This window comes from Bos taurus, chromosome X, assembly GCF_002263795.3.
Source record: "Bos taurus isolate L1 Dominette 01449 registration number 42190680 breed Hereford chromosome X, ARS-UCD2.0, whole genome shotgun sequence".
Classification (NCBI taxonomy): domain Eukaryota; kingdom Metazoa; phylum Chordata; class Mammalia; order Artiodactyla; family Bovidae; genus Bos; species Bos taurus.
Window position 1 is genome coordinate 15088706 of NC_037357.1, and position 27994 is coordinate 15116699.

Genomic DNA, 27994 nt, shown 5'->3' on the forward strand with positions numbered 1-27994 from the left:
TTCTGCTTTCCCCCCTGAAAAGTGGCAAAGTGACTCACCACTGTTGAATTGTCCCTCTCTATCCACCCCCTGACCTCTCTGCGACAGTCTAGGCTGGTTCCCTGGGGGGCTGAGCTGGAAATCAGTTCTTCCAGCAGCCCTTTAGCTGTGATGGAGCCAACCCCCCTCTCCCCCCAATAAATGTGTTCCAAAAAAAAAAAAAAATGCGATGTATTGTTTTAATTTGAAATTCTCAGATGAGGCTGCTTGGAAGGCATCAGAGCAGCAGAAACCCCACTAGGTAGGCACAGTGCTCCCCCCAAACATGAATAATACAAAAGGGGGTTCATTCAAAAATCTACTGGGGGGCTCTGCTTGTTTTTCTGTGTGTAGTTTGATGTGGCGATGACTGGTCTGCTTGAAATTTACTACATATCAATTTCTGGTGGTAGTGCCATAAAAATGGGTCAGGGGGAGCTGTGAAATCATTCACTTACTCCATCCTGACCCCTCACTTCCATTCCCATCCATGCTCAATTCCCCTGACCCTATGGCTAGAAAGTGCTCCTTCTCTGCTCTTTCTTTCAGCACCAGCCTAAGGAGAGCTCCCAGAACTGGAGTCTGTGAGCTGCTTATGAGCCTAGAGTAATTAAAGATTTTGAGGTGTCAACAAAGCAAGTATGGTGGAGAAGCTATCAGCTGTCTCAGAGACAAAGAAAATAATCATGCTGAGCACTCTTGGTGCTGTCAGTAAGCTCAAAAGAAAAATTTGTTGGGAAGTGATACTGTTTGATAGAGACCTCAGTGCCTAGCAGAAATGAGGGATTCTTGGTGAGGCTGCTTGGAAAAGAAGAAAGGTTTAGGGAGCTTGGCAAACCTGGATTCAAATACTACCTCTACCTCCCACTGGCTGTGTGACCCTGGAGAAGTTACTTAACTACTCAGAGTTTGATGTGTGATGTGCAAAAAAGTGATAAGTCATAGCTCTAATTACCTCATGAGGTCATTGTGAAGACTCCAGACAATGCACTAGCACAATCCCTGGTATACAATAAGTACTTAATAAATGGTAACATAATGATCATGATGACTATTATTATTTGTACCATATACCAGGCATTTACTATAGGAGCCCAAAGTTTAAAAGGAGAGACAAATAATTGCAGTTATGTATGATGATATCATGAGAAGTATGAAGAGAGCAACTATGATGGCTCAAAGGAAAGAGCCCTCAACTGGGAGGGAGGGCTACAGTAAAGCAGAGAAAGTTTTGTGACTCCTAAGTGAGTTCTTAAAAAATAAGTAGGAGTTTGTCACAAGGCCCAGGGGGAAAGGGATTCCAGGCAACCGTATGTGCCCACACAAAGCCAAAGAACTGTGAAACAGCCAGGCCTTGAGCAAATAGCTGGGCTTTGCTGGGCAGGAACTGGGATCTCCTGGGGGATGGGGGAGGGGATCAGTGACCAAGAATCTTTCCAGTTTATTCCCACCAGCCCCTGAACAGCGCCTTAGGCGCCCTACCTGGCCAGTCACGGGCGACGCCCTCCTCTTCTTTCCTCTAGGCAGTCAGGTAAGCTCACACCCAGCCCCCTGGGGGGCCTGGTGCACACAGCGTGGGGGTCGTCGGACCCAGACCCAGCAATTCCGGGCACGAGGCGACTCTGCCGAAGTCGCGGGCCCCTAGCTCCTTCTTCGTCCCAGTCCTGGAGCAAAGTCCCCCTCCACCCCCAATTTAAAAAAAAAAAAAAAAACCACCAAGCACACAGTCACTTGGGCTCTTTAGACAACCCCATGCTCTCACACACTACACCTGTAAAACCACACGGCGACCCCCCTCCAAGACACACACACCGGGTTTTCAGCCCTCCACCCTAGCACAGACCTTGGCTGCATGCGTCCCCACCACACACAAGAGCACATCACACTCAAACACACACACACAGTGCAACCTGACACAAACCTTTGGACACACACGCCTTAAGTAAGCTCACATATAAAGACACCTTGCTCACGAACACACACTACACACCACAACAATCACCGCCTGTAAACCCATCTTGACCTAACACAGCTAAGGGTAAACACACACCAAACAAACATACACACAAGCTTCTACGGGCACACAAACATACACACACTGCATACACATATACACTACAGCACGACCACAGACCCCGGCAGAAGCATACATCGAACACACCCACATCCAGACCGCACCCACACAGTCACACTACAACCAGGCAGAAACGTACAACCTACAAACGTGCACACACAAACACATGCTCCACATCCGAGCTCAAACCAAATCCACTTCACACTCAGCACTCGAACTAAAGCATGCAACACACACCCCACACCCAGCCACACACGGAACTCACATACAGGCGAGCCGCACTTGCGCGCGCACACACACGCGTACATGCATACATACATACACATACAGCCCGCCCCCTCCTTCCCTCCGGGCGGAAGAGAAGGGGGCGAGGATGGGAGGAGGGGGAAGGAAGGAGGGGGGATGGGCGGCCGAGGCGCTGCAGGCACAGACGCTCTTTTCCCTTTGACCTGGGTGTTGTTCCCATTAACCCGCCTGCTCCCCATCCCCAAGCAAAGGGAGTGAGTGAGTTGGGTCCAGATGGGGTCCAGTCGGAACCCGGGAAAACTGGAGGGCCCGGGGAATCCGCCGGCTGGCGGAGGGCACGTGAGCTCCGCGGAGACCCTGATTCTGCGTTGGTCGACCCTGCCGGAGGCTCCTCCCCGCAGCAGCCCCCCTCCCAGATCCCATCGCTGCTTAGACCCCAGCTCCTCGCGACTGGGGGTGGAGGTGGGGGTGGGGATGGGGTCGAGGAAGGCGGGGGTGCTGCTTCCTCTCCCTCCAGGGAGAGTGAGCAACTGTTGGGGGTGGAAAGCTTTATTGGTTTCAAGAAGTAAGGAGTTTGGACCTGCAGACAAGCTTTTTGCGAAATTCGTTCTAATCTAGTTTGAAGACGTCTTTTAATAGAGACCTCACTATTTTGCAAAGCCACTAATTTTCACATAAAAGGCGATGGCTATTAGGAATCACCGACACCGCGTTGGACACATAGTAGGGCGTCTTTTGTCACCAAATTTGGCAGGGCTGTCTGCAGCCCAGCACCAGCGTCGACCCCTCTTGGGCAGGCGGTGAGCTTTTTTCTGGCACACAAGCCCTCCCAAGGACAGCCGCCTCGGCCCGGGAGCTACCGGCGGCAGGGGGCGGTAGAGTCGCCGAGGGTGCTTTGCCCTTTGGGCAGCATAGCCATCGCGGGAAACTGAGGTTCCCTCCCACTGTAGCGAACTACAAAGGTCACTCCAGAATGTTCCGCGGCCAGATAACCATCTGGCTCCTATCCTCCGCCTGCCTGCTTTCTGTAGAGACGGACCGCGGGTGTCGGCGAGGAGGAGGAAGAGGACTTCCGCCTGAGGCGGCGCATTGTGTAAAGCGCCTGGCGGTGCAAAGTGCACAAGCTTCAGAGTCTGTATCGGTTCGAATCCCCACTCTGCCACTTTGCAGTTGATTACCTGGCTTAGGCTACAGGCTGATTGTGAAATTTAAAGGAGGAAATACATGCAAAATGCTTATTCCAGTTAAGATCCTAAGGATGTCCATTCCCTCTCCCTCACCCTCACTAGAGATAAAGATTTGGGAGATTAGGGAAGAGGGGGATCAGAGGCTGGAGATACGGCCACCAGATAATGCCTCTAAGTCAGAGGCTGGACAGGGGTTCAATTAGCATTCAAGTACTTAAGCAACGTGCTTTGTTGAAGGGAAACACCCACAGCAGTGATTTTAGTGGTGTCATACACTAGGCACAAGACATTTCAATTCACCACCACTCTGCCCATCACCTCACCTCTCAAAGGAACTTCCTGATTCATTCCCACCCCACCCTGAATTCTTTTCCCCCTTTCCAAGTTGCCACATTATTTTATTTTTTTAACCGTAGTGAACACACACTGGATGCCAGGGACAACTTCTCTTAACTTACGCCTTGCCAGTGCCTAGCACAGTGCCAGCTACAGCACAGGCTGTATACATGTGGCAAATGAGGCCCTGGGTGGAATCCCTCGGAAACACCGAGACTTAAGGGTACACAGGATCCTTAAGGGTCTAGAGAGACGATTCCAATAGCAGCACCCCAGGCACTGTGGGGGTGGAGAGCAGTGGCTTTTAAATAGAGTGCTATTCCACTCCTCAAATCCCTCCAGCCCTCAGATTCTCCGGAAAGGGGGGTTGTCTCACTTGTGGCTGAGGCTTCTGCAGTCCATTAAGAAGAAAGCTTCTTTCCTGGAGGTCAGAGGCCCTGGCCAGCTGAAAGGTGAGTCACTGTCTCAGAGTTGGGCAGCAGAGGTGGCGCTAAAGTGGCGATGAATTAGTCCAAGATGGAAAAGGGATGTTACCTGAGTGATGATCAGGAGGGTAAAAGCAGAAAGGTGAACCCTTGAAGCTGGGACTCAGTGGTAGAATGTCTGTACATTAAGCATCCTCCAAGTCCAAGTGAAGTCGCTGAGTCGTGTCCAACTCTTTGTGACCCCATGGACTGTAGCCTCCTCCATCCATGGGATTTTCCAGGCAAGAGTACTGGAGTGGATTGCCATTTCCTTCTCCAGAGGATCTTCCTGACCCAGGGATTGAACCTGGGTCTTCTGCATTGTAGGCAGACGCTTTACTGTCTGAGCCACAAGGGAAGTCCAGCTCCTAACCGCCACACTTCCCTCCCCCTCCCCCCAGTCCGAAAGATGGCCAGGCAGCTTCTTAGAGGACAAAGTGGAGTGGAAAGCATCCTTTCTGGGGAATGTTTGGGAGACCTGGTTTCCAATTTTGACTCAGTTACTTGCTGTGTGACCTTGAGCAAGTCCTTTTCCTTCCTGTTCTCAACACCAGAAGGAAGTTAAGGGGGAAAGGGGCTCTGCTTGAGGCCCTGTGCTAAGTATCTTGCCGATGTTATTTCCACACACTCTTTTCTCCATAGTGCTCTACGGTGAGCATTTATCCCATTTTGCAGTTGAGAAAACTAAGGCTGGGTGATACTCAATCATCTGCTTTCTAATATATCATGCCATCTCTATGTATTTATGTTACCAAGGCAATCACGGTAACTCAAGCCAATTATTTGTCAGCCCTCTGCCTGAATTGGCGTCTTATGCACTCAGGTTCAGATTATGTCTCCCAGCTGCCCCTAATGCCAAAGTGTGTTGCTTTACAGGCAGTTGGTTACCTGGGTGGGTTTCTCTTTTCATCTCCTATGACACCCACCTACCCCCAACTCGGATCTTTCCCTGGCGTATCAGCATGAGATCCCACAAGAGAAAGTAAGCATCACCCGCAAGTTGCACCCCAGTATCCGTCCCTTATCCTGAGGGTGGGGGATCTGGCTGCGGGATGCAGTAGTGAGGAAGGGGAGCAGAGCTGCCAGGGCCAGAAGGAGGGGCTGCAGAAAAAGACCAAGAGAAGAAAGAGGATGCCAAGGACAAATTGGACCAGCTCCAAACTGCCGCTCCCTCCCTTTCTCCCCCTCTCCTCATCTGGTGCTCTAAAATGTATAAAGGGGCAGCACCCAGCCCATTTTCAGCAGGAGAGGGAGAGATCCTCTCCTTCCAGGGAAAGGAAAACCACCCTGAGCAGTCAAATTACACTGCTGTGTTGGGTAAGATTGATTTAATTCCTGAGGGGGAAGGGGTAAGAAAGAGTAGCAGGGGAAGAGGGCGCCTTTTTGGTATTGCTGGTGCTGAGGTGGTACTTGAAAAGAGTGCCACCAAGGCTGCTTCGAGAGCCAGAAGCTCTCTTCCTTTGCTAGGGCTTAAAAGAGACTTGCCACTGGGTTTCTGGATCTCATTTCCAATCCAAATCCAAAAGCCACAACTCCGAGCCTTTGGGGAATAAGTTCATGTCTTCCAGAGCTGCCCCAGCACCTACAGATGTTTATCCTCTCCCCTCCCCTTCCTCCTCCTCTCCTTTGCCTATACTCTGCTCTGCCTCCTTCCCTCTTGCTGGGCTCATCCACTCTCTGGCATTCTTGATTCTCTTCTCCTCTTTATTGTCCATCCAGTCCCTCTGTCAACAACACTCTCCATCCATTTGCTTCATCCAGGAGAGGAGAAAATTCAACTGGGAGGGGGTGTAATTGTGTATTTGAAATTCTCCCCATTTGAGATCTTGCCTTTATAACCCCATATTGCCCTTGTTGCGTCAGATGAGAATATTTAGTGCTTGTGAATAATACATTTTTGCTTGGCTGAATATGATTTGAATATATGTTTGTTGGACTGCAGATTAGAACAAGGCATTTTTGGAAGTAATATTAGAAGGTAAGATGGTTTGGGCAGGTGTGAATGGCCTTCTGACTGCACCAGATGCCAAGAAGATAGAAAGACGAAGACTCTGTGTGTGTTGAGAAGGGGATTACTTAAACCACTCTCATCCAGATGGGTGGAAGAATTCTGCTTGCTCTTGCTGTTTATTCATTTATTTTTCTTGCTGTTTATTGAACTCTGAACAAAATGATCTTTTTTGTCTCTGAGTTTGGAAGAGCAGAGGCTCTGGAGGAGATGGCAAACAAGGAGTCAGAAGAGTGAGGCAAGGAGGCTCTGGGGGTTGTTCTTGTGCAGTCCTTGTGTCCAAAGGGATACCACTTGCCCTTCAATGCCATAGAAGTCAGGGCAGAGGGGAAGTGGAAGTGATGAGGGGTAATAAGACGCGTTCTGAGCTGGGTTCCAGGAATTCTGGGCCTTCCTCTTAGCTCAGCCACCAAATAGCTCAACGGCCTTTGGTAAGTTTCTTAGCCATCTGAACCTCCACTTCTGCCTCAATGTCCCCTATAATGTGAGACAGTGTGCCACGGCCAGGGGAAGAGAAAGGGAGCCCTCAGAGGAAGGGACTCTTAGGCTGAATCTTGACAGGGAAATCAGCTTTGAATAACGTGAGAGATGATTGAGGGGAACGATGAGAAAGAGTGGGAGTAGCCCAGAGAATTTAGCCAACAGGTATGCGTAAGGCACTGAGTTGGCTGCTGCGTAGAAAATTGCTATGAATCAGCCCCTGCCCCACCGCGGGAGCTTCAGAGAGCGTGCGGGGGAAGCTGAGCCATAGAGCTGAGCTCTCCGCCGAGCCTGCAGCTTGTCCCAGGACGAGTCGTAGTCGCGCCGGAGGACTGACCAGCGGGTCACGCAGCCCTTTATTCCGTGGCCGGACCAGGAGAGTCGCCAAGAGGTAGTGCAGGGGCAGGGCTCCAGGGTCCTGAGTGCAGCCCACATGAGGGGCTGAGTGGGGGGTGAGGACACTCCAAGCGGAGCTCCGGACGTGCGGGAGGGAGAGGAAGCCTGCGGGTGCTGAACAAGGTGCCCACCGTTTCGCGTTCAGTGGCTCAAACGTTAAAAACGCAAGGAAGATTGCATTTTTCAAATTCTCGGCAGCGGCAAGCAGCGAGAGTGATTTTTGCGCGCGACGGGGCTTTGTTTAACTTTGCAGGTTCTGCGCGCTCTTGAGCCACTTAGGGGCGAGACGCGCGGGGCGCAATCCCGCCTGACCGCGCGCTGCAGCGACAACCTGTAGCCCGGGACATCCCTTCGAGGGGAGGGCGCAAGGTCATGGCCGGCCGGTTCCTTTCTCTCTCCCCGTCACCCGGTCTCCACCCCACCCCACCCCTCCATCCGCGGTCACCTAGCTCTGGGTCAGGGGCTGATTGCAGGACTGCGACTCCATTAGGGAGGGAAAGGGAGACCCGCTTCTATCCCCTCCCTACTCTGGTGCAAAAAAACCTGCAGAGGGGCAGGGGTTCTCTCTCCAGCTATGGACAACGCCAGCGTGACTATCTGTCCTGGAGGCGGCTGAGTCCTGTAGAAGAATCAAGGACATGGCAGACGTGAGGACTGTGTATCCACCGTGTTCTCTGATAAGCCAGATAATAATAAATAAATGGCACTGCTTGTGTTTGGGGCTTGGGGATGCTCACAGACTTGCCCAAGGCCACTCAGCTGCTTTGGTAACTAGGCAGACCGCCTGACTGCTGGTCTAAGGGTTTTTCTCACTGCATCATAGGCCAAGACAGTGGTCTAATTTTTGAAGGAGGATAGATACAGGCAGTCAGACAGACAGATATTTTTTAAAATACGATTATCTAAGTGTAGTTTTAAAATACCATTCCTATCATGAAAACTATCAGAAAAATATCTCCCACAGCCCCAGTTCCCTATGACAGCCACTCAGGATTTTGAAAAACAAAACTGCAGAAAATTGAATGCTTCTTGGGGGAGATACAAAGGAGGAGGGAAGCAGGTGGGGGTGGGGAACAAAGGTGGAAGAGAGAGAGTTCTCAGCACCTATTTGGAGAACAACTTTATTATAAGGTTTCCTTGACAGCTCTCTCTGTCCAGATGGTTTGAGGAATTGTCCCCATGTTCTTGCCTCTCTCGTGTCCACTGGTGGGAGCCCCAGCTGTGGTCTAGAGGGGCAAATGTTGGATGGTTCTCTCTTTAATTCAGAATCTCATTTTCCTCCTTCCTTCTGTTGTAGCAAATACACTGGGGAAGTCTATCCTGTGTGTGTGTGTGTGTGTGTGTGTGTGTAGATGCATTGTGAGAACACATGAGGATGTGTGTGTATGTATGGAGGTTTGTGAGAGGGAATGTGTGTGTCTGAAAGGGAATATGTCTTAAAGAAGGGGGCTTGGGGCCAGGGGAGTTGAGAAGATGGGAAAAATGAATCAGAGTTTACTGAATGCACACTAACAACCTACAGCTGAAAGAGTCTGGCCACTGCTGGTGGACCTGGAGAAATGGTCAATTCTTAATACTCCTTAAGGAATAAAGGGGAGGAAATGTATTTCAATAGGGCAGGGAAGGAAGGTGTTAGACCCATGGACTTTGCTTGATAGTCTTGCAGACTTTTGATTGTATGTGACCTGCAGCTAGGCTGTAAGATCCCAAAGGCAAGAACTGAGACTTTCCAGTCCAGATGGCTCCCCCTTTCCCCCCACCATCTCTAGCATGGATGGCTTACACACTGTACTGAGGGAACAAAAGGTATGGACTGAATCCCTTTTGTGAGCCAATTAACTTTCTTCTATGTTTCAGAGCCTAGACTGATTCCCAACCCCCACAGTTAGCTACCTTACATTTCTGATCACGCAAGACCCAGTGAAGAAACAGTTGAACTCATCCCCTGTGAAAGTGAGCTATCTGTTGACAGGGTATGGTACCCACTGGCACCCCACAATGGATGGTACAAGGGCATTCTTCAGGGGGGACACTGCTTCATCCCATATAGCAGCACTTCTGTTCATCTTCCTTTCAAATTTGATTCACAGGTATTTGTGGGCGGTGCTGTTCCCTACCTTGGTTCAGCACTGACCCTTTGGAGGATTCTTGCATTTCATCCTGTCTTTTATTTAATCTTTACCACAGGCACACCTCATAGGTACCGTGATTTTTATTTTGTAAGGTGATGGAACTGAGGCTCATAAAAGTTTGAAAATTAGCTCCGGGTCACTTGGTTGGTGAGTGTGCAAACTGACATGTGGTAAGGCTGGAATTTGAGCCTGAGTTCTAGCCCATATCGTAAGACCTTTTCAGGATTTCATGCTGTCAGTTTGGGGAGTGGGCTGAGGCAAGAGATGTGATGGGTGTAATACAAAGCACTTTTGATGCCTTTCTCTCTATTAATTCTTTTGGTCTATCTTTCATAATAGTGTTTTTCAAAACCATATATCTCTATCATCATTTATCTCTATTTATCCTGTCTATCAATCACCTTCTTTCATTACCATTTCCCAATAATAGTGTGTATAAAGAAAGACCTCAAAATCTAGCCATCTCTTTAGGAAAGGAAATCTTCTTGACTCAGGTCATTCCAGTTCCAAGCAGCAAATGTTGGTGATGTAAACCAAGAAATGCTGTGTTTTGGTGGGGAGGGCAAGACCAGGTCTGGGGATAGGCTAGTTCCCAGATCATATCCCTCCATGGTATGTTAGTGCAACTTCAGGGAAGTTACAACCTCTCCAGAGTCCTAGTTTGTTGTTATCTGTAAAATGGGAAGCATAATACCAAACCTACCTCCTTCCCACGGTTTGTTGTGAGAATAAAATGGCATGATTCATTTACCCATGAGTCACGAATAGCAGTTTTAATTACAAGATGTTTATGTTCTCTCAAAACTGTCAGAATTTATAATCCTGTGATTCACCCAACAAACACATTGAACACCTACTGTGTGCTAGGGTCTGAAAATAACAGACACATGGAAAGCTTTTGAGAATGTGAAAAGCACAAGAAAAATTAGACATTAGAAAAAATTACCTCCTGTTGATGGAACATCAGATTTTCTTTTTTTACTTTTTCTACCACAACATAATAGAAGCAGCAACCAAAAGGGAAAAAAAGATAAAGGGTGACACAGCTTGTGATACTAGCAGTGTTATGCACTCTGACACATACTGCAGATAACAGGGAGAATATCTATATATAATACAACTATATCTTGTTGTATTTGATGTCACATCACCTGGTCTACACTATTGTTTGGGATGTTTATAGCACGAAGATTGCCTTTCACCATCCTGAGCTTGAGTTCTTTAGTCAATAAAATTTTAAAAGGGCATCCCACGTTCTATACAATGACACCTGTCCTTATTTTACAAAGAGGTTGTATTTTGTGGTGGCTGTCTGCCTTTGGATATGACCTCCCTTATTTGATCGAATCAGGCTTTGATTATGTATTCATTCTTTTGATTTCATTATTTAGCTAATTATTTTGTAGCTATTAAGAACGAAGGTGGATGAGACAGTGGAAAGAGCCCTAGGTCTGAGAAGAACTGGGTTCTTGCCTAGATTTTGTGTCAGATTGCTGTGTGGCCTTGGGCAAACTCCTGTCTCTGACCCTCATTTTTTTGAACTGTAGTATGAAAGCTTTGGACTAGGTGATGGCTAGAGTCCCTTCTACCTCTGATCCGTTCTAATATTCTAATAAGTTCTGGAAACATTTTTTGATGCCAGAGCTTTTCTGAATGCAGTACTACCTTCAGTTTATGAGTGTCTGCTCTGGAGTGATGGGCTGACTCACGTATTGAATGCTGCCCCCGAATTAATTATCTTGGGGCAGTACACCGCATAGGGTAAAATGAGCCATTTTGTTCATCACGACTGCAGCCTTTGCTGAAATGGAGGTTATGGAATAACAACTTAAAGGCTAACTCATTAATGCTCAGGGACGAATGAGGTAATGTGCCAGCAGACCAAATTGGTGCCCGAATGTTTTCATCTAGAGACCTGTATCTCTCTCTCATGTTGTGATATATTAATGGGGATGTTTTTATTCATTGTTACTGCCTGTAGATATTTGAATAGTGTAGATGCAATATCTTCTGGGTACTCAGCCTTGCACACTATCAGTTTCTCAAACTTCAAAGATCTCTTAGTGGCTAGAAGCAAAATTCTGATGGTGCCATAGAATGCCTAATTTATTAGGATTCTAACAACAGCATCAGAGCAGTCTTTTTTTTTTTTTTTCCTGAGGTGTTTACTAGTGAGCACTGTACCACCCTTAACTATTTGATGGGGACAATGGAGTAAATTAGTCCTCCAAATTGTGAAGGCTGTGGATTTATGCTTAGCTGAAACATTTCTGTCCTCACAATGTCGAAGCGGGGTGACCTTTCTGACGTTAATTTGTTTCTCCATCTGTGCCGTGCATTTCAGGAGGATGTGAGGAACAAGCTTGATGCCACTCGTGTGTTTCCTCTCTTCATATTACTGGAGAGTTGACTGGGTTCTATCTCTGCTCTTTGTTCAAATTCTGTCTCTCAGTATCTGCTAATATCCTAGCCCCTTTACTGATAGAAATGAAATTATATGTTCTTTTGCTAGTGACAATGTGAAATTAGATGGTTTAAAAGATAGATTAATTTTGAGACTTACAAGCATTTTACTAATCTGAATAGTAGCATTTGAAAATTTGACCTATGCAATTAGTTTTTCTAAATTTTATAAATTTTTTAAATACTTGACCCTGATGTCATTGGAGATTGAAGAAGAAAGATCTATTTGCAACAATCTCCCAAGATCTTTTTGCCTGTTTTAATTTAATTCAAATTTTGTAAAGATTGAACTAAGTAGGATGGATGCATTGATACACATGCTAATTTTATGCAATTACTTTTGAAAACTGATACTTTCTGGTAAAGTCAGGCCCTCAGTAAAGAACCTTGAATTTCAATGTGTTTATTAAAAACCAATGCTAAATATCACATATATATTATTCAATTCTTATACAATTGCTGAAATGGATACTTTACTATTTCCCCATTTTATAGAGGAAGCCACTGAGGTTCAGAGAATTCAACAAACTTTCCTAAGGTCACACAGCTAAGAAGTAATAAAGTCTGGCTTTGAACTCAGTTCTATTTAGCTCTGACCCCAGGGGCCTTTACAGATATTTTTCTAAGGATATTGTTTTTGCAAATGTGTTGAATTCTAGGCTGAAATTGAGAGGGCTAGCTTTCATCTTCCTTCTTCCTTTTTGATGTTATGGTCACTTCTGGCCAGTGCCAGAGCATGCTGAATGGGAAGGGGAAGACACTTTGGAGCAAGAGAGGTCTCTTGGCGCCTGGCTCTCTGTGAGGAGCCTCCTTTTGTGATCATCTTGTAAAGTCATATCCTAGGACAGATATTCAAATCTCAAGAATCTGTTATGTGCCTCTCATAGTGTTGAAGCCTAGTTACTGGTCCCTCCTCCCCAACCTGCCCATCTGCTTCTTGTCTGGGCACACTGACCTTCTTAATTCTACTTCTGTCTAATATCTACTGGTCCCCTGAGAGGGTTGAAGGCGTGCAAGACAGTGTCAATTTTGCTGGCAGAATTGCAGCATAAAGATTACTCTTAAGTTTAGCCCTGTATCTTTGAGCAGGAGGCAATGACAAACGGTTTATTCTGAGGGCTTTGATTTTCTTTGGAATTGTAAGCATCTAGGCTGACTCATCCCTCAAAGGCTTCTCTCTCTCTCTCTCTCTTGGCTGACATTGTTTTGAGGTTCTCTTATTTGTTCTCATCTTATTTGGGGAGAAGAAGAAGGATTGATTTTCATCCTGATTTTTGGGTAAAAGAACCAGCTATACTCTTTGGATGACCAGATCTTATAACCCTTGGCAAGAAGAAATAGCTGCAACTCCAAAACAGGTACCAAAATGTTTGAATTGGGTAAGGGGAAAAAAAGGAGTCATGTAAAAAAATTAAACCAGAGCTAGGCTGTGTATGTCAGAATGAAACCTTTGGCTAATTGATTTTGGACCTGTCTTTGTGAATCAGGAATTACTGGCTCTTAATTGGGTACTGTGGTTAGGTTCTCTGTGTGTGCCTTTGGTTAAGATGGTCATTTTGTGGATGCAGTTTGGTGGCTGGACTTAGGTGTTCACTTTGGGGCTAAAAGATATTGCTTTGCAGTTGAAGGAACTTTTATAAAGATGTATGCTAAGATTTTGCCTTATAGCTCAGTTCAAAAGGCATAAAAAATACTCCTCATCCTATCCGATACTGAACTTAATTATGAGGCAAGTGTTTATTTCTGACATGTGTGACTCTGGCCATTTAAGGAAAGTGGGCAAAAGGGAATTTTGGAAACAAAAGAAGTGAGGGATTTTGTTTTTGTTTTTGTTTTTGGATAGAGCTGTTTTATATAGATTATTGGATGATAAACTTCTACCTATCCTTTCTCTGTCAATGCTACATTACCTGATCTTTGGAGTTTAAAGCACTCCCCCCTCCCAATAATATATAGAATATTATCATGAAACTCCATGGGCAAGGGGAGCTCAGAAAAGTTGCATGTGACCACTTCCCTTCTTGTCAAAAGGTTTAGTTCCCCATGTCCCAAATTATCTTCTCTGTTGGGAATAAGCATCACACACTCACCCAGACCATAAACTTCAGAGCTACCCTTCCTATTATAATAAACGATTTCTCTAAGTCCTGTCAATTCTACCCATAAAATCCAGCCCCAATGACACTGACTTCTGTCAGCGTCTCTTGCCTCTTGGCTCATCTATCTACTTCAGGCTTTCTACCCAAACTAGGCTTTTCACTGCTCTGTGATTTTTCCAAGCTGCAGTTCTCTGTCACTTCCCACTTAAAAACCTGCAGTAGTTCTCTATTGCCTTCAAGAGAAAGTCCAGCTCCATAACATGGCATATAGGGTCATTCATGATCTCATTCCTGCCTACCCAGATTTATCTCCGTCCATCCCCTTTATACAGCTTTAAGAATATAACAACCTCTCTCCCATGTCCTTGCCTTTGCACAAGCTGTTCTCTCTTTCTGGATGCTCCCCCCTCCTTATCTCCAGGCAGACTTAGAGGATTCCTCCTTTCTGTTCTCACAGTAGTTTGTTTATATCTTGGGCGATTGACTTATCACAAGGTTTTGTAAATTGTTGCTAACCTGCCTATTTCCATCACTGTACTGTTAAACCCTTTATGAAAAGAGTATTATTATTTCGCTCATATTTGAATCTTTAGTGCCTGGCACAAAGTGGGCAATTAATAAAGCTTTCTTTTCTTTTAAATGCATGCATGGAAAAACAAATTAATAATAGAGGTGAAGATGTGCAGTTAGGATGCTGTGTGGGGTTCAGGGAGATCCCCACTTGGGGGGTCCTGTGCATTCTGGGAGCAGTATGAGATAGTGGGCACCATGGAGAAGGGGCATCTAAAACACATTTACCAACACACAAAGAAACTTCACTATACCAATCCTGTATAGAAAGTCTCATTAGAAGCAGACTGGAAATGATGTCTGTTTTGGTACAAACTTTTTTTTTTTTCAGGAAAAAATAACATAATCAAGTTGCACAATTTTTGTTAAATAGACAAAAGGCAACAGAATCCCACCACTTAATACAGATGCCATCAGTAATTGGGTGCATTTATTTCAGTCTTTTATTTTTATGCATGTTTTCCTTTACATAGTTGTAATCATAATTGATACAATTCTGTATTTTATATTTGTTGTTTAAAAATTCCTTGTAAACATCACTTTAATGATTGCATAATTTTCCATACAATGGCTATTCCGTAATGTATATAAACAATCTTGTTGCTGGGCTAGTTGTTTTTTTTTTTTTTTTTTTTTACTGTTACGGTTCCTGTACACATGGTTTTTCCTTTCTATAGGAAGATTTCATTAGGATAGATTCCTAGAAGGGAAATCACTGGGTCAAAGGGCCTGGGGATGACTTTTGGCTTCAGATTCATGTGTCCAGTTTGCATTCTGGAAGAGCTGTACAAAATTTACAGGGCTCCTAACCTAGATGAATGTGCCCATTTCACCCAAACTGAACAGCATCAAGCATTATCATTAAAAAATAAAAATAAACTTAATCAGTGTTCTAAAAAATTAATGGAAGAATATTACCTTATTCTTAATTTTCATTGAAAAATTTTAAGTAAGTTTGGTGGTTGGGGTTTTTTAAAATCTTTTTTTCTTCTTTTTTGCCCAATTAGGTTTTTTCTTTTCTGGACTGTCGGTTCAGTGCTGTTTTTTTTTTTTTTTTAAAGTTGGAGTTTTTTTTTTTTTTTTTTTTAAAAACAAGCAGCCAGAGGCAGCTCTGCTTGAGGGTTAAGCCGCCTCCCAGTTTTCCCTCCCTCTTTATCACCCTCCCCCCACCCCCCCAGAGTTCTCTCCACCAGGTCCAGAGACAATTGGATGATGCAGTCCTCATAATCATCCGACGATTGCAGAATGGGTGGCTGCATTCCTTTTCTGAAGACAGCAAGGACGCGGTACCCCAGAATCATGCCCCCTTTGCTGTTGTTGTCTGCCTTGATTTTTTTAGTGAACGTCCTGGGAGGAGCCCCAGGACACAACCCGAACCGCAGGGCCAAGATGATCTCAATACATAGCCTCTCCGAGCTGGAGCGTCTGAAGCTGCAAGAGGCTGCTTACCACGAACTCGTGGCCAGGCAGTTCCTCTCTGAATTCAAACCTGAAAGAGGTGAGCAGTACCCCGGTATGTGGCATCCTCGCCTTCGGGCCGAGTGGACCCTCCGGGCCGGGCGGAACGAATTGGGGGTTTGGGGGGTCGAGGGGTGGGAGGGACTCTCCTCTGGTCTCGGACCTGGCCGGTTCTCCAGGCTCCTGGATGACCGAGGGAGTGGGACTTGAGGGGTGTTTGGTCAACTGGGAAGAGGTAAAGATGAGTTGAGTTGGGTCGAAGCTTGGGGCTTGGGGGACAGTGAGACAGGCAGATATCAGAGACAGACAAGTGGACAGAGGACAGGTGAAGAGACAGACGGACCAAGTGCGGTGCCAGAACGAGTCGGGACGAGATGGAGGCGCAGAGAGACGCTCCGAAAGGACTGGGACAGAGACAGCGCGGTTGAGAGACGAAGAGTTGGAGGGAGATAGCGAGACCGAGAGAGAGACGCGCCAATCCCGGCGAGGAGCGGGAGGGCGGGTGGGGTGCGGGGAGCGGCGGCGGGAGGTGCGCTGGGAGCGCTGCCCACCACGCCTGGCTGCCGAGGAGCGAGCGGGACCCAGCGCAGGACGGGGGTCGAAGAGCATCGGGGTTTCCCCGGTCCGGACGCAGATTGGGCGGCTGAGGGGAGTGGGAGGGGGGTCGTGCGAACCCAAGGGGCGCCGCTGCAGTGATGAAAAGTGCAGGGGGCCGTGGGCTCGCCACGCGAGCGCGCGGCGGGCGCAGCCGAAAATAGGAGCCCAGCGAAGGGCGATGAGACCCGTGTGCAGCCGCCGCTGCGGGGGGTCGCAGTGTGGGGCCAGCGAGTGTCGCCGCTGCTCCCGCCGCAGCAGCGCTGGGAGCCGCTGGCCTCCAGGGAACGAGCGCGTCCGCAGTAACTTAGCGACCCCTACTCGCCCGGGCGCCACAGGCAGAGCCCCTCCCCTCGCCTGTTGCGCTGTCCCGCGGCCGCGCAGCCCTGGAATCTCAGGTTGAAGCGTCGTGTTGCGCTACTCCTGGTGCGTAACGAGATGCGCGCTGCGCACGCGGCGCCGTACAGGATCTGGTGTGGTGACATCCTTGGAGTCTCGGGAAGTAAACAGAATTGGTCCCGTTTTCAAATGGGGAAACTGAGGCTGAGTGAAAGCAAAACACTTCGGGAGGACAAGACAAAGCTGTTTGCCCCTCCCTTCCCCCTCAGTCCCTGTGGGTCAGTGCACTGCGATGTTTTAGTCACTTATCAAATCCTTTTTGTATGAGAGTGCCTGTATTTTCGTTTTTTCTCTTCCCATAGCTCTACCTACTGACCGTTCAAACACCTTCGAGAAGTGGTTTCTGATTCTGAGAGGACAAGAGAGGGGTGAGGGTCTCTCTTACTGTACTTTCCTTAGGAAAGAAACAGAATGCTGCACCCCTCCTGCATTCGAGAGCCTGGCTACTGGAGACAGGGTGGTGCCCACTGCCCCTGAGTCCCCCGTCCCCTCCCATCCCCCTACCCCTCCCTCCCCTCCGGCTTCCAGAAACCCCGCAGGGTATGGTTTCAGGAAATGGCGCACTAGTTGCTGGAGTGCTGAACAGTCCCATCAGATCTGATCCCCGGTGAATCTACCCCAGACAGACCGCCCAGAAGAAACTGCTCTCATTGCTTCAAGGTGGTCACCCCCTGGCAGGTCTTAAGGCAGGGACCCCGTCGGGGTAGTGGAGTGGAGTTGAGTCGTTCAGCCAGATCACCGTAGGGTCTCTTTGGCTCCCTCCCGGGGGAGGGGCGCTGCGAGTCTGGCGGGGTGGGGGTGGCTGGGGGTGGTTGCTTAGAGGAGGGCTACAGCCCCTGCAGTTCCTCCCGGTATAAGCGCTGTGGAGCGCTGACGTTTTTCATTCCTTCTCTCCCTGGCTCCCAAGCCGTATCCCTCAAGACCTTTGGCATTCGTCTGGAAGAGGTCCTGGTGAACGAGCTTACCCGCCGCAAGCAAGTTGAACTGAGAGCCACGATGCAGATGCAAGAAGCCGCCGGTCCCGCTACTAGCGGTCGTCGTCGGGGAAACGCGGTGCAAAGGATGTTTGGCCGCATCCGGCGCATTTTCAGTGGCCGAAGGGATGAGCCCTTCCTGCCCCGGGAGTTTACTCGCCGTGGGCGTAGAGTGAGTTCAACCTTCCAGGTTTCAGGCGGGGGCCCTTAGTGAAATGTCCGGGATGTGGGGCGGGAGGGTCAAGGCCTGTGTCCTCAGAGGGAAGGGGGTGCTGAACAGAACGCGTTGGAGGGGCGTAAGAACATGTCTCCCATTGCGAACGTGACGCAATCTTTAGGAAGGTCTGAGGTAACACCCCACCTCCCCCCACGGCTCCCCCATTTTCACAGAGTCTGGGTTTCTCCACAGGGCGCAGTCTCTGCGGACAGCCTGGCTGAACTGGAGGGTGGGGCCCTGCTACTGCAGACCCTGCAGCTTTCCAGGATTTCTTTTCCAATTGGCCAGCGACTTCTGGGATCCAAAAGGAAAATGAGCCTCAATCCGATTGCTAAGCAAATCCCCCATGTTGTTGAGGCTTGCTGCAGCTTCATAGAGAAACATGGTAAGGGGCCAAGAATGGAGGTGAAATCAAGGTGGAAGGCAATTAAAGAGACCCGTATTCTAGAGATGGGGAAGGGCAACAGGTCAAGGGAGGAAGGGCTTGCAACATTGCCCAGCCACCAGTTGGGGTTGGAATGCGGTGGAGGAGGAAAAGGGTAGTGCTGGGGGAGGGGTGAGCAGAGATACTGAGCTTCCCTTGGTCTTTTCTTTCAGGCTTAAGCACAGTGGGGATTTTCACCCTGGAATATTCTGAGAAGAGAGTGCGTAAGGTAATAAATCAACTATGTTCACACTTCTGTTCCTTCAGTGAGAAAAAGCAGGTGGGGTGGGGCTTCCCCATAGACTTGAAGAGACTGTCATGCCTGGTGAGGGGAGCATGGTCTTCTTTCTGTCCCCTCAGGCACACCATATAGCCAACTACCTCTACTGAGGACTGAGATTTATTGAAGGAGTGGCCAGGAGGAAGGCTGCGGTGGGCAGAGCCTTCACTGGCAGTATTCTCTTTTTCTAGCTCCGTGAAGAATTTGACCAAGGTCTGGATGTGGTACTGGATGACTCTCAGAATGTACATGATGTGGCTGCGCTCCTCAAGGAGTTTTTCCGGGACATGAAGGACTCGTTGCTGCCGGATGATCTGTACATGTCCTTCCTCCAGACAGCCAGTGAGCCTTCCGATCGCCCTTGCTGGGCAGGGAAAGGAAATAGCACAGGGGATGTGGGGTTCTGGGGACAGAGCTCAGGCTGCAGGACCCCAAGGCACTAAGGCAAAATGAATAGCAGAAGATGAAAATACCTCTCCAGATTCCACTACAAGTCTGTTCTTTGGAAATCTCTCTAGAGCTTCTTGAGGCCGTGTGTACCCTCTCAGGGCAAAGTAAAACCTAGATTCTGTAGAGGCGGGGGTCTTTTTTTTGGGGGGGTATCTTATTTTGATGGGAGCACTTCTGGGTTCTAGGGATCCTGAGCACAAATGCCAGGGGAATGAGCGAAGAAAAGATGCCTAGGTACCCTCCCCATAAGCCTTCAGCAATTTTCAACCAGAATCACACCTTTCTTTGTGTCAGGCTGCTGCCAAGGCCTGCCCCCTAAGCCAGCCCCTGATTTCCTCCCTCTAGCGCTGAAGCCACAGGATCAGCTTTCTGCCCTGCAATTGCTGGTTTACCTGATGCCACCTTGCCACAGTGACACCCTAGAACGTCTGCTGAAGGTCCTGCATAAGGTCGCTGAGAACTGCGAGGACTCCATTGGCATTGATGGACAGTTGGTAAAAAGCTCTGGGAAAGGGTAGTGAAGTTCATAGCAGGGGACATGTGTGGGAATATATAAGAAAGAGAGAGAGAGACAGAGGGAGAGGATAACAAGAACAAAAGTGACCTATTTGTGTAATTTCCATTACTGCTTCTGAGTTGATCACTTCCTGCTTTCCTTTTACCTAGGTTTCAGGCAATCGTATGACGTCCACCAATTTGGCTTTGGTGTTTGGATCTGCTCTCCTGAAGAAGGGGGCATCTGCCAAGAGGGAGTCCAGGAAAACCAGACTGGGGATTGACCACTATGTTGCCTCTGTCAGTGTGGTCCGTGCCATGATTGATAACTGGGATGTCCTCTTCCAGGTAGGTGGAAGCTTTGGACACACTCATTTCACAGCTCTCTCTCTCCTGTTCCCAAGACGAGGAAGAGTTCTATATCCCTGAGAGATAGCTGAAGCAGGCAGCCACAAATCTCCCAGTCTAAAAGCCCTTCCTACATTAGCTGTGCATGGTGCCTTCAGTTCTGGGTACCTGATAGAGAGGAGTATAGATTTTTAAAATGTTGTGTAATAACAGCTAACCTTCTTAATTTTGCTCTCAGGTGCCTCCCCATATTCAGAAGCAGGTTGCTAAGCGTGTGTGGAAATCCAGCCCTGAAGCCCTTGATTTTATCAGACGCAGGAATTTGAGGAAGATCCAGTGAGTGTTTTCTGGGTTTGTTCATGCTTAGCCTGAAGTAGGATCTCCTATGGGGGCTTCTGACCCCAGGTCGCCTTTATGTTAGTCAACCCAAGTATATCAACTGACTTGCTTTTTCAAATTCATTCCCCTTCAGGAGCGAACGGATAAAAATGGAAGAGGATGCTTTACTTTCTGACCCAGTGGAAACCTCTGCTGAAGCCCGGGCTGCTATCCTTGGTCAAAGCAAGCCCTTTGATGAAGGTCAGTTCCCTGCTGGCGGTCAGACCCTTGCTGAAGGTCAGGCCTTTGCTGCAGGTGAGTCCCTTGGTGAAGGTCAGGCCCTTCCTCAAGGCCAGGTCCTTGTTGAAGTTGAGCCCCTTGAAGAAGATGAGTCCTCTGAGGACGATATGTCAGTCAATGAAGAACTAGTATTTGAATATCTCAATCAAGGATTAGCCTTTGGTGAACTTCAAGGTCTTGAGATTCCAAATGACCTTGAGATTCAAGGCCCGCATCTCGAAGGCATTCCAGAGCTTGATGAAGAAGATGATGATGATGATGATGACGATGATAATGATGATGACAATGCCCTGAATTTTGATGGTCTTCCTCTCCTTGAGGACATTCTAGATGCGGATGATGAAATTCCAGGCTTCATGGAAATTGCAGACTTTGATGAAATACCATATTTTAATTTTGTTCCGGACCCTGGTGTAGTTCCAGATGTGCAAGAAGTCCCAAACGTTGGAGTAAACCCAAACCCTGGAGAAAACCCAAACCACGACCTTGATGAAGATTTTGAAGATTACCAAAACCCCAACCTCGCAGAAGTTCCAGATCCTGATGTTGTCCCAAACATTGAAGAAGCCTCAGATCCTGATGAAATTCCAGACAATGAAGAAGCCCCTGACACTGATGAAATTCCAGACCATGCCAATGACTCCGATAATGACGAAGACCCAGATTTTGGAGAAGACCCCAATCCTGAAGATGTTCTAGCCCTGGATGAAATCCCAAATGATGAAGCCTCAAATGCTGAAGAAGTTCCAGACCACCAAGAAGCCCCAGAAATCAACGGGATTTCAGACTCTGATGAAGACTTTGATTATGATGAAGTCCCAGGTATTCATGTGGTCCCAAGCCCTGAAGAAGCCTCTGGTGGTCATGTCCCAAGCCCTGAAGAAGCCCCTGGTGGGCATGAAATCCCAAATCATGAAGAAGCCCCAGAGATCAATGGACTCTCAGACTCTGAAGAAGACCCCAATCTTGAAGAGGTTCCAGCTCTTGATGGAGTCCCAAATGAGGAAGAAACCTCAGCTACTGAAGAAATTCCAGAAATCAGTGGAATTGCAGGCTCTGAAGAATACTCCAGTCCTGAAGAGGTCCCCACTCTCCATGTGGTAACAAGCCCCGAAGATGTCTTTGATGCTGATGAAATTCAAAGCCAGGAAGAATCCTCAGATGAAAGTGGAGTACTGAACCATGAAGAAACCTCAGATGTTGAAGAAATCTCTGGACGCGAAGAAGCCACTGATGTCCATGAAATCCAAGACTCCGAAGAAAATCATGATCTTGAAGGAGACTCGGTTCTCAGTATGGTTCCAGAGCCCAAGGACACTCAAATTTGCAACGAAATTCCAGTTTCTCAGAAAGACTTAGGCAACACTTTTGAAGAAGATGAAGTTAATGTGACTGCAGAGCTTGAAGATGTCTCCATTCTCAGTACAATTCCAGACCCTCAACCAGACCTAGCTGTCAATCTTGAAGAAATCATGAATGAGGAAACAGTCCCAGTGCCTAATACTGTTGACTCAAAAGAAGCTCAGCATCCAAAGACCGTCTGGTTCCGCCAAGAAGATGCAGATGTTACATTTCTTGTAGATAACACCTTCTTTAAGAACCAGTCTCAGCCTGGCCAAGTCATGGACTACATGTCCTTCTTGGAGTCACTGAAGAACAACGCCTGCTTTCGCCTCTCCATGAAGTTCTGTAAGCTTCCGGCTCCGGCTTTGTTACTCATTTGCTTAGTAAAATTAGTCAGGCTGGCTGTACGGTGGTGGTGGCTGTTAGGAGGCCGCCCGCTTCCCTGCTTCCCTGGTGGTATTTCCCATTTGCTCTGAGCATGGGGTATCTGTCTGACTCTTTTCTCTAACACAGCCTTGCCCTCTTACCCTCCGTCCCCCACAGCCAGCTTCCACAGTGGGCCTAGATATAGAGATATATGTTCTACTGTTAAGCTTCAGTTTTCTTACATGTTAAATGGGGATAATCATTTCTGCCCTAACTTCTTGCTTCATACTGTATTTGAAACTCAAAATTAGGACTTAGTCTCTTGGGTGCTGTGCAAAGTATGAAGTCTAGAAACATGAGTTAACATTGTTACTATTTTCCAGGTTCCTCTGAGGAGCCAGCTGTGCCTCCCGGCACTGCCCGTTCCCATGACGATGAGGAAGGAGCGGGTAACCCCCTCATTCTGGAGCAAGACCGCCCATTGCTCCGTGTGCCCCGGGAGAAGGAGGCCAAAACTGGCATCGGCTACTTCTTTCCTTAGATGTTTTTCCTTCCCTATGGTGCCGGACAGGGGAAAGGGTGGGGGTAGACCTGGGATGTCACAGGAAACATTAAGCAGTCTTGAAGGTAAAGGTCTGAGGGTAAGAAGGAGTTCTACCTGATGCTCGGGTCAGGCTGAGAATTCCAAACACACTGCCAGCCCCTTTCTTGGGGATGTTTGGTTCCTTATGCTGGTAAAAGCAGAGATGTTTCTGTGTCAGCTCAGTCACCCTGGTGCTACCTTGCCTCTCTCTTTTGCCCCTGATCCTGGCTTTCCCCTTACTACAGCTGTCCCTTTAATTGATGTGGCATTTGTGGTAAAATACCCGTCCCAGAGAAGCTCACAAATCTTGAGGTGCTTTCCCTCCCCCAAAGGAGATTGCATGCTTTTCCTGACTTTCCTGCCCTCCTCCTAAGAGCTCAATTGGAAAGGCCCTCAAGAGGCATGCTAGGATGTTAGGTCAACCTCCTGACAGCTAACTAACAATTAATGCTAGATCGTGTCACACCAACTCATAGCCGTGTCCCTGCAGTCACTCCACTGCCTCAGGATAAATTTTCCAAATTATTTAGGCCAGTGGTTCTTCAAACAGACACTCCCCAAATACTGAGAAACCCAACAAGCTTTTCTGGAGTCAAAAGTTAGAGGAAAAATTTGACTTTATTTCCTAGATCCATTTTACAGAGAGCTGGCAGGCATATCCTGTTATCAGCAAAATAGCTAGTTAGGTATGAACACATAGTTCCAAGTAGTAAAACTCACCTGATAACAAAAGTTCTAAATTATTGTCTCTGTACATCCTCTATGCGGGACAGTACAAATTTGCAGGACATGCTCCAGTAACACACAGATATGGGTTACATATGACATCCAAAAAATTATAGCTGTTATTGAGGGGTAACAATGGCTAAGGTCCATAGAATGAAGAATGTACTGTATTGAGGGATAGAAATTGTTCACACAATGGGTAACAACCACAGAGCTCGAAGATTTGTGATAGTTAAAACTTCTCTGGCATTTAATCCTTAATAAAAATCTGTATTGTAGCAGCAGCATATTCATGGCTTACTTGTTTGTTTTTTGTCTTCTTGTGAAATTTTCTTGGTGAGTTGGGAAGCTCTGGCTGGAGCTGAAGGGGAAAGCGAGGTGGGGAAGAGGAACAAAAGAGAAGAGGGTGATGTGAAATAAGGGGAGGGGTGACATGGGATAAAGGGATTAAGTCAGTGGAATAAAGGGGAAGGGGTGATGTGGAATAAGGGGATGGAGAAAAATGGAATAAAGGGGTTGAGGTATAATAAAGGGGGGATGAGGTGGCATATGGGGGGTGGGATAAGAAGAGTGGGTGATGAGGAGTAGAGGGGAGGGGGTGAGATGGGATAATGAGACCGAGTGAAATTGAATAAAGGGGATGAGGTGCAATAAAGGGGAGTGATGTGGAATAAAGGGAGGAGGTGGGATACAGGGGGGGTGATATGGCATAAAGGAGAGCAGGTGGTAAGTAAAGGGGAGAGGGTGACATGGGATAAAGGGAAGGAGAAACTGAATAAAGGGGGTGAAATGCAATAATGGGTTGAAGGAATAAAAGGGGGAGGTGGGTTACAGGGGGGTGATATGGCATAAAGGAGAGCAGGTGATGAGTAGAGGGGAGGGGTGACATGGGATAAAGGGATGGAGAAAAATGGAATAAAGGGGGTGAGGTATAATAAAGGGGATGAGGTGGCATATGGGGGGTGGGATAAGAAGAGTGGGTGATGAGGAGTAGAGGGGAGGGGGTGAGATGGGATAATGAGACCGAGTGAAATTGAATAAAGGGGATGAGGTGCAATAAAGGGGAGTGATGTGGAATAAAGGGAGGAGGTGGGATACGGGGGGGGTGATATGGCATAAAGGATAGCAGGTGGTAAGTAAAGGGGAGAGGGTGACATGGGATAAAGGGGAGGAGAAACTGAATAAAGGGGGTGAGATGCAATAATGGGTTGAAGGAATAAAAGGGGGAGGTGGGTTACAGGGGGGTGATATGGCATAAAGGAGAGCAGGTGATGAGTAGAGGGGAGGGGTGACATGGGATAAAGGGATGGAAAGAAACGGAATAAAGGGGGTGAGGTGCAATAAAGGGGGGAGATGGGATACAGGGGTGATATGGCATAAAGGAGAGCAGGTGATGAGTAGAGGAGAGGGGTGACATGGGATAAAGGGATGGAAAGAAACGGAATAAAGGGGGTGAGGTGCAATAAAGGGGGGTTGAAGGAATAAAAGGGGGAGGTGGGTTACAGGGGGGTGATATGGCATAAAGGAGAGCAGGTGATGAGTCGGGGAGAGGGGTGACATGGGATAAAGGGATGGAGAGAAATGGAATAAAGGGAATGAGGTGCAATAGAGGGGGTGAGATGGAATAAAGTGGGGGAAGTGGAATAAAGGGGGGAGGTGGGGTACAGAGGGGTGATGTAGGATAAAGAAGAGCAGGTGATAAGGAATAGAGGGAGGGGGTGACAAGGGATAAAAGGATGGAGAGAAACTGAGTAAAGAGGGGGAATAAAGGGGGTAAAGTGGAATAAAAGTGGTGAGGTGGAATAAAGAGGCAAGTGGGATACAGGGAGGTGATGTGGGATAAAGGAGAGCAGGTGATGAGAGGAAGTGGCGACATGGGATAAAGGGATGGAGAAAAATTGAATAAAGGGGGTGAGGTGCAATAGAAGGGGTGAGGTGGAATAAAGGGGAAAGTTGGATACAGGGGGATGATATGGTGTAAAGGAGAGCAGGTCATGAGGAATAGAGGGGAAGGGTGGTATGGGATAAAGGGATGGAGAGAAATAGAATAAAGGGGGTGAGGTGGGATAAAGGAGAGCAGGTGATAAGGGATAGAGGGCAGGGGGTGACATGGGATGAAGGGATGGAGAGAAACTGAATAAAGAGGGTGAGGTGGAATAAAGGGGGTAAAGCAGAATAAAAGTGGTGAGGTGGAATAAAGAGGCAAGTGGGATACAGGGAGTTGATGTGGGATAAAGGAGAGCAGGTGATGAGGAGTGGAGAGGAAGTGGTGATATGGGATAAAAGGATGGAGAGAAATTGAATAAAAGGGGCGAGGTGGAATAAACAAGGGAGAGGTGGGATAAAGGAAAGTGTTGGGGAATAAAGGGGAAGGGGTGATATGAAATAAGGGCATGGAAAGAAGTGGAATAAAGAGGTGAGGTGAAATAAAGTAGGGTGATGAAGAATGAAGAAGAGGGGTAGTGAAGAATAGAAGTGATGCAGAGAAGTGGAATAAGATGTGAGAAAGAATAAAAGGATGTGGTGTGTGATGAAGGAGACTAAAATGGAAGAAGGGATAAAGAAGTATGGGGAAAGAATAAAACTTAAGAGGAGGCACTCTAAAAGGTGGGGAAAAAAGGGGAACAAAGGGAGAGATCACTCATGTTCTCAACTAAGAAATTCCCCCTGGATTGTCAAAAATGCAAACCTAGAAACACCTGGAGACATATGATTCCCAAGGGCAAGAGAACATGCTTCTGTTTGACTGATGGAACGGCCACACTTTCTTGAAATCCTGAGTTCATGACATGTTTGGAAACTTCCCATGTCAAGGACAGGGTTCCAGAAATAAGAACGGTGTGTATTATTTATTTTTGAACACTTTGCTTTAGGATATTTCCTTCCGTAGAGTTTTACTGACAGCATAAATGTAATATTGGGTCCTTCCTATAATAAAGATCGTTTTATAATAACATAATGAAAGTTCACACATATTGAGTTCTTTGAAATATATTTAAAGCTTTACATGCATCATTTAAAAAAATATTCCCAGCAACTCTATTAGATACATGTTACTGTTATTCTCATTTTTCTTCTTGAGGAAAATGAGATACAGAGAGGTCAAATAACCTGCCCAAACTACACATCTGGTTAGTGGAAAACAACTGGTCTTCAAAATTTAACCACTGGATTATATTCAGTTTAGTTCAGTTCAGTTGCTCAGTCATGTCCGACTCTGCGACCCCATGGATTGCAGCATGCCAGGCTTCCCTGTCCATCACCAACTTCCAGAACTTATTCACACTCATGTCCATTGAGTTGGTGATGTCATCCAACCATCTCATCCTCTGTTGTTCCCTTTTCCTCCTGCCCTCAATCTTTTCCAGCATCAGGGTCTTTTCAAACGAGTTGTCAGTTCTTTGCATTAGGTGGCCAAAGTATTGGAGTGTCACCTTCAGCATCAGTCCTTCCAGTGAATATTCAGGACCGATTTCCTTTAGGATGGACCAGCTGGATCTCCTTTCAGTCCAAGGGACTTTCAAGAGACTTCTCCAACACCACAGTTCAAAAGCATCAATTCTTCGGGGCTCAGCTTTATTTATAGTCCAACTCTCATATCCATACATGACTACTGGACAAACCATAGCTTGACTAGACTGGCTTATTCTAAAATTTTAGGATTCTTCCTCTGATACAAAGATGCACTGAGATGTCTGCACTCAGTTTTCTTGGTTTGTATTTTTGCACTTTTAACAAGCAAGCTTCAGGTTCCTTCCTTATAGATCCTTTCTTCAGACAAGCCGTTGGACAATAACTGTGACATCTCAGGCAGACCCTAGCAGTTATATCAAGGACTCACAGATATTAAAGCCAGCAGAAAATACAGAGCTCATCCCTTCCAGGACTTCACAGGGCCAAAATAGTACCACGTGTCCTTGGAAGAGTTTACCTGTGCTTTTCCCACTCAACTTGAAGATCAACAAATGAACCAGATAGTGAGCAGTTGAGTAGATTGATTCAAAACCTTCCCTTCACTTCCTGGCCTTCCCTGACGCCAGGTTTTTTACTGATCTAATTGCTTCCCCTACAGTCCTCCCTAGTGCTGACTACCAACCAAGGAGTTGGGACTGAGAGTGGTGAGTAGATATGGGTATTATTCTCACTCTTCCCCATACTTAAAGGGCCAACTCAACAGGCTTCCTTGACACTTCAAGTCCTGTCCTCATTCTAGGTGACCTCAATATCTACACGGAAGGCCCATCC

General features: G+C 47.2%; 1 protein-coding gene across 4 annotated transcripts; it reads left to right on the forward strand.

The window, feature by feature from the left end:
- The first annotated feature begins 7065 nt into the window (after nucleotides 1–7065).
- ARHGAP36 (Rho GTPase activating protein 36) lies at nucleotides 7066–24038 on the forward strand. 4 transcript variants are annotated; one of them, XM_024987940.2, is made up of 12 exons: nucleotides 7066–7204; nucleotides 15813–15971; nucleotides 17227–17292; nucleotides 17832–18070; nucleotides 18308–18500; nucleotides 18713–18768; nucleotides 19011–19161; nucleotides 19615–19763; nucleotides 19936–20112; nucleotides 20351–20448; nucleotides 20585–22419; nucleotides 22824–24038. In XM_024987940.2, the coding sequence occupies exons 2-12, from the start codon at nucleotides 15863–15865 to the stop codon at nucleotides 22979–22981; spliced, it is 3231 nt and encodes a 1076-aa protein (XP_024843708.1). In that variant the 5' UTR covers nucleotides 7066–7204; nucleotides 15813–15862; the 3' UTR covers nucleotides 22982–24038. The 4 variants fall into 4 exon arrangements, with proteins under 4 accessions (XP_024843708.1, XP_024843709.1, XP_024843707.1 ...); XM_024987941.2 differs by lacking the exon at nucleotides 7066–7204 and adding an exon at nucleotides 12980–13162; XM_024987939.2 differs by lacking the exon at nucleotides 7066–7204 and having other exon boundaries at nucleotides 15635–15971.
- The last annotated feature ends 3956 nt before the right edge of the window (nucleotides 24039–27994 follow it).

What these genes read in the sequence shown, in the direction of transcription:
- ARHGAP36 (XM_024987939.2), top strand. Translation starts at nt 15,719, where the DNA reads ATGGGTGGCTGCATTCCTTTTCTGAAGACAGCAAGGACGCGGTACCCC. An exon ending in CAGCTTCATAGAGAAACATG is followed by an intron (nt 18,501 to 18,712) that starts GTAAGGGGCCAA and finishes CTTTTCTTTCAG; the next exon opens with GCTTAAGCACAGTGGGGATT. An exon ending in TCGCCTCTCCATGAAGTTCT is followed by an intron (nt 22,420 to 22,823) that starts GTAAGCTTCCGG and finishes ACTATTTTCCAG; the next exon opens with GTTCCTCTGAGGAGCCAGCT.